The sequence below is a fragment of the Sebastes umbrosus genome, chromosome 7 (assembly GCF_015220745.1).
Source record: "Sebastes umbrosus isolate fSebUmb1 chromosome 7, fSebUmb1.pri, whole genome shotgun sequence".
Taxonomy (NCBI): domain Eukaryota; kingdom Metazoa; phylum Chordata; class Actinopteri; order Perciformes; family Sebastidae; genus Sebastes; species Sebastes umbrosus.
The window spans coordinates 9,126,264-9,130,727 of NC_051275.1; the positions used below are offsets into that span (position 1 = coordinate 9,126,264).

General features: G+C 42.9%; 1 protein-coding gene across 1 annotated transcript; it reads left to right on the forward strand.

The window, feature by feature from the left end:
• The first annotated feature begins 3,468 nt into the window (after positions 1–3,468).
• On the forward strand, positions 3,469–4,464 carry LOC119491540 (trace amine-associated receptor 1-like). Its single transcript, XM_037775681.1, has 2 exons — positions 3,469–3,757; positions 3,830–4,464. Exons 1-2 carry the CDS (start codon positions 3,469–3,471, stop codon positions 4,462–4,464), a joined length of 924 nt encoding a protein of 307 aa, XP_037631609.1.

Here is a 4,464-nt window from a genome sequence, read left to right on the forward strand (position 1 = left end):
CCGTCAGGAAATCCAGGACCCAGCTGCAGAGGGAGTTGTTCACACCTAAGGCCGCCAGCTTGGAGATGAGAATGGAGGGCACTATTGTATTGAAGGCCGAGCTGTAGTCTAGAAACAACGTTCTCACATAGTTGCTCTCTTTCGCCTCCAGGTGGGTCAGTGCCTTGTGCCATGGCGATTGCGTCTTCCGTGGACCTGTTGGTGCGGTACTCAAACTGCAGGGGGTCTATTGTAGTTGGAAGGGTGGAGCTTTGGTGTTCTTTGATCGCCCTCTCAAAACATTTCATAATGATCGGCGTTAGTGCCACAGGTCTGTAGTCGTTGAGGCATGTGACTTTGGCCTTTTTGGGGACAGGGATGATGGTGGATGTCTTAAGGCATGTTGGAACGACAGCCTGTGTGAGGGAAACATTGAAGATATCCGTTAGCACAGGGGCTAGCTGGTGAGCACAAGCCTTGAGGACACGCCCCGATATCCCATCTGGTCCAGCTGCTTTCCGAGTGTCCACCCTCCTAAGGATCTTTGTCACATCACCTATATTCAGCCTAAGTGTGTCTGCCTTGGAGCTTGGGTCACAGGGTGGCTGTGGTGGGGGGTAGGTGGTAGGTAGATGAGGGGTGCACAGTGGTAGGCAGGGGGGTTGTGGGGCAGCGGGTGCAGGATTGGCTGTGTTAACCTCAAACCGACCATAGAAGGAGTTGAGCTGATCAGGGAGGGAGGTGTTGTTATTTGCCTCACAGCTTATTTTGCCTTTGTAATTAGTGATGGACTGTAGGCCTTGCCACAGGCTTCTAGAGTTGGAGTCCTTGAATTGGTCTTCCAACTTGTCTCTGTACTGTCCCTTAGCCACAGTAATAGCCTTGCGGACTGAGTATTTGGTCATATTGATCTCAGTAGGGTCTCTGGTTTTACAAGCCCTGTGTCTGTCTTTAAGTGCAGCCTTGACAGCTGCATTTTTAACCCAGGGATCGTCATTTGGGTAGGAACGTACATACTTTGTTGGCACAACAGTGTCAGTGCAGAACTTGATATAGCCCAGCACTGTTGATGTGAATTCCTCCACATTGTTGTTGGTTGTGTCTTTAAACATGTCCGAGTCTGAATCCTCCAGACAGTCCCTGAGTCTGTCCTCTGCTTCCTCTGACCAGCATTGTACTACTCTAGTAGTGGGAGCCTGTCTCTTTAAGAGTGGGCGGTACTTGGGCAGCAACAAGATGATGTTGTGGTCGGATTTCCCCAGCGGCGGACGGGGGAACGCCCTATAGGCATCTTTCTGCGTGGAATAACAGTGGTCCAGTGTGGCACCGCCTCTTGTGTTGCATTTGACATGTTGGTAAAACTTTGGAAGTACACTCTTCAGATTCGCCCTATTAAAGTCTCCAGTTATTATGACAGTAGCACTTGAATGTTTTGATTCTAGTGCTGAGATGGTTTTGTGTAGCACCTTCATAGCTGACGTGATGTTAGCGCATGGAGGGACATACAGAGTAGTCAAGGCAACAGCGCAGAATTCTCTGGGGAGGTAATGAGGGCGGCACATTAAAATCATGAACTCTAGGTCTGGAGAACACATAGTCGCCTTGATAGTAACATTACTACCGTTGCACCAGGAAGAGTTGATCATCACACACAGACCACCTCCTTTAGATTTCCCACTGTCCAAAGTCATATCATGTCGGAAAGGTGAAAAGCCCGTTAATTCGATGGCTGCATCAGGAGTGTTTTCATTCAACCAGCTCTCTGTGAAACACAGAACATTACAGTTTTGTGTTTCCCGTTGGAACTCAAATCCTGGCACGCATATCATCCAGTTTGTTGTTCAAGGACTGTGCATTGCACAAAAATATGCTTGGCATTGCGGTACGATGAAGTCTTGTTTTGTTCCTCACCTGGACGCCGGCTCTCTTACCGCGTCTCGCCCGGTGTCGGCGTTTGGTAGGCAACGGGACGAATGCAGGCAGACTGCATTGGGCAGGCAAACTGTTCCTTCCAATGTCCAGTAAAGTTTGTTTATCATAAGTGATGACAGCAAGTTTAAAAAACATACTGCTATGGAGAAAACAATCGAAAGACAATCTAAAGACTAAAAAAAAAATCTAAAGACTAAAAAAAAAAAAAAAGACTAAAAAAATCTAAAACAGGAAGAGAGAGGGAGAGAGTAGTCAGGAGACATGCTGCTGCGTTGAGCGCTACCAAGCCACAATACATTGAGTATATCTGATAAATCACCCACCCCTAATACTTTACCGTAAAGCTGTAATTTTATTAAGTAATTCTGGTTTATTATTTGTTCTATAAGAAACTTCTAGATTAGCTAGCTGATTATCTATTTCAGTTAACTTTATCATGGACTTCTGCTGCCTCATATGATATTATGTGGCCTCCAGAACGGCCTTCATATGGTCTCCCAGTCAATTGTGAATCATCAACACTGCCTACATCATTGGTGTCTTTTTCTTTTGTATTTCTCTTTTTCTATTGTGGAGTACTTTCTATTAGCACCTAACAGGGTGCACGAAGTGAAGGCAACAAAATGTTCAGCATTGTGTCTGTCATTTTTAAAACCATAGGTTGAACTTTCAAAACTTACTTTTACTGTAACGAAATATGAAGGTTTATTCACCTCCTACTGTACATTAGCCACTGGGACAGACTGTCCAACTTTACTCCCTGAGGGTCTATTAGTCAACCTCTGAAGTTACTGTCTCGACACAGAGAGCTCATAAGTACGAACTGAAACTTACCACATATAGTATGAGGCAAATTCTGTGGTAGCCATACAACATCAGTCCAGTTGACTATGGAAGGTAAGTGTGGGATTGAAGTGCAGCTTTGTTTAAATATGCATAGAGGAGCTACCTAACTGTCATATCTTAAGTGGTTTATGAACAGTTTTAACTAAAGCATTGATTGCAAATTTGAAGTGAGTTAACTTGGTTGATAGCTAATCATTACTGGCAGTGCTATAAATTCACTTCATAAACAATACAGTAATTCTAAGATTAATGGGTATATCAAGAGAAGCCAGAATAAATCTTGAGCTAATCTTCAGTTTTTAGTAGTTCACTTAGTACTCATTTATCTCTTTGTGTTTAGACAAAATGTAGATGACACTTTTCAGCACAGTTCACAATACAGACCTTGTCGCATGGACAAGATTTGGCAAAATGCTGTTTTCTACCTCTGCCAATGTTTTTGCGATTTGTCACCTATTATTTTTAACTTTTCATTTGCAAATTGTGCATAAAAACAGATGAATGGAATTGAACCTGTATGGAAACATATGGAAACCAGCTATAAAGAATATTGCAGCAAATCACTTGAAAGGAGCTCTCCATGCAGATGATTCACAAGGCAAAAACGCAGCAATGCAACACAGAATTTCACATTACTGTCTTGGTGGCTTTCTGAATTTTATTTTAAATAAACAAATATTGACCTTATCATTCTTGCCTCCCTCCCAACAGATGGAGCCAGTACTCTGCTATGAGTCCAGAAACGGTTCTTGTCAGAGGACCATCTATCCCTTGCCCGTACGCATCACCCTATACATGATTCTAGGGGTCACAGTCATCCTAACAGTGTGTGGAAACTCTTTGGTCGCTGTCTCAATTGCCTTTTTTAAGCAGCTCCGTACTCCTACCAATTACTTGATCGCCTCTCTGGCTGTGTCCGACCTTCTTTTAGGGCTGTTAGTCATGTTCCCCAGTATGGTTCAATGTGTAGAGTCTTGCTGGTATTTTGGTGACGTCTTGTGTAAAGTCTTTATGAGTTCTGATGTCATGTTGTGTACAGCATCAATTCTAAATCTGTCATTCATATCACTTGACAGACACTATGCTGTTTGCAAACCTCTACTATATAGACGAAAAATATCTGTTAATGTCGTGCTGATCATGATTCTGCTCAGTTGGAGTATTTCAGCTGTCATAGGCTTTGGGATGATTTTTCTCAAATTAAATATTTGGGGGATTGAGGAGTTCTACTATGAGCACATTGCATGTGAAGGAGGATGTTTTTTGTTTCAGAGCGGACTTTCAAGTACAGTCTCATCAGTATTTTCCTTTTACATTCCAGGAATCATAATGCTTGGTGTTTACCTTAAGATTTTCCTAGTGGCACAGAGACAGTTGCACAGCATACAGAACACAAGCTGTATGAGCTCAGCAAAAATATCAAATAAGAGCCAGACAAAAGCCACTAAAACACTTGCTATCATAATGGGCGCATTTCTGTCTTTTTGGACTCCTTTTTTTGTCTGCAACACCATCGATCCCTTTATCAGTCACTCAACACCACCAGCGTTGTTTGGAACACTTTTATGGGTGGGCTACTTGAATTCTACTGTGAACCCTTTAATATATGCATTCTTTTATAGTTGGTTCAGAAAGGCATTTCGGTTATTCACTTCAGGTAACATCTTTAAAGCTGATATCTCAGAAACAACACTTTTCACAGAATAA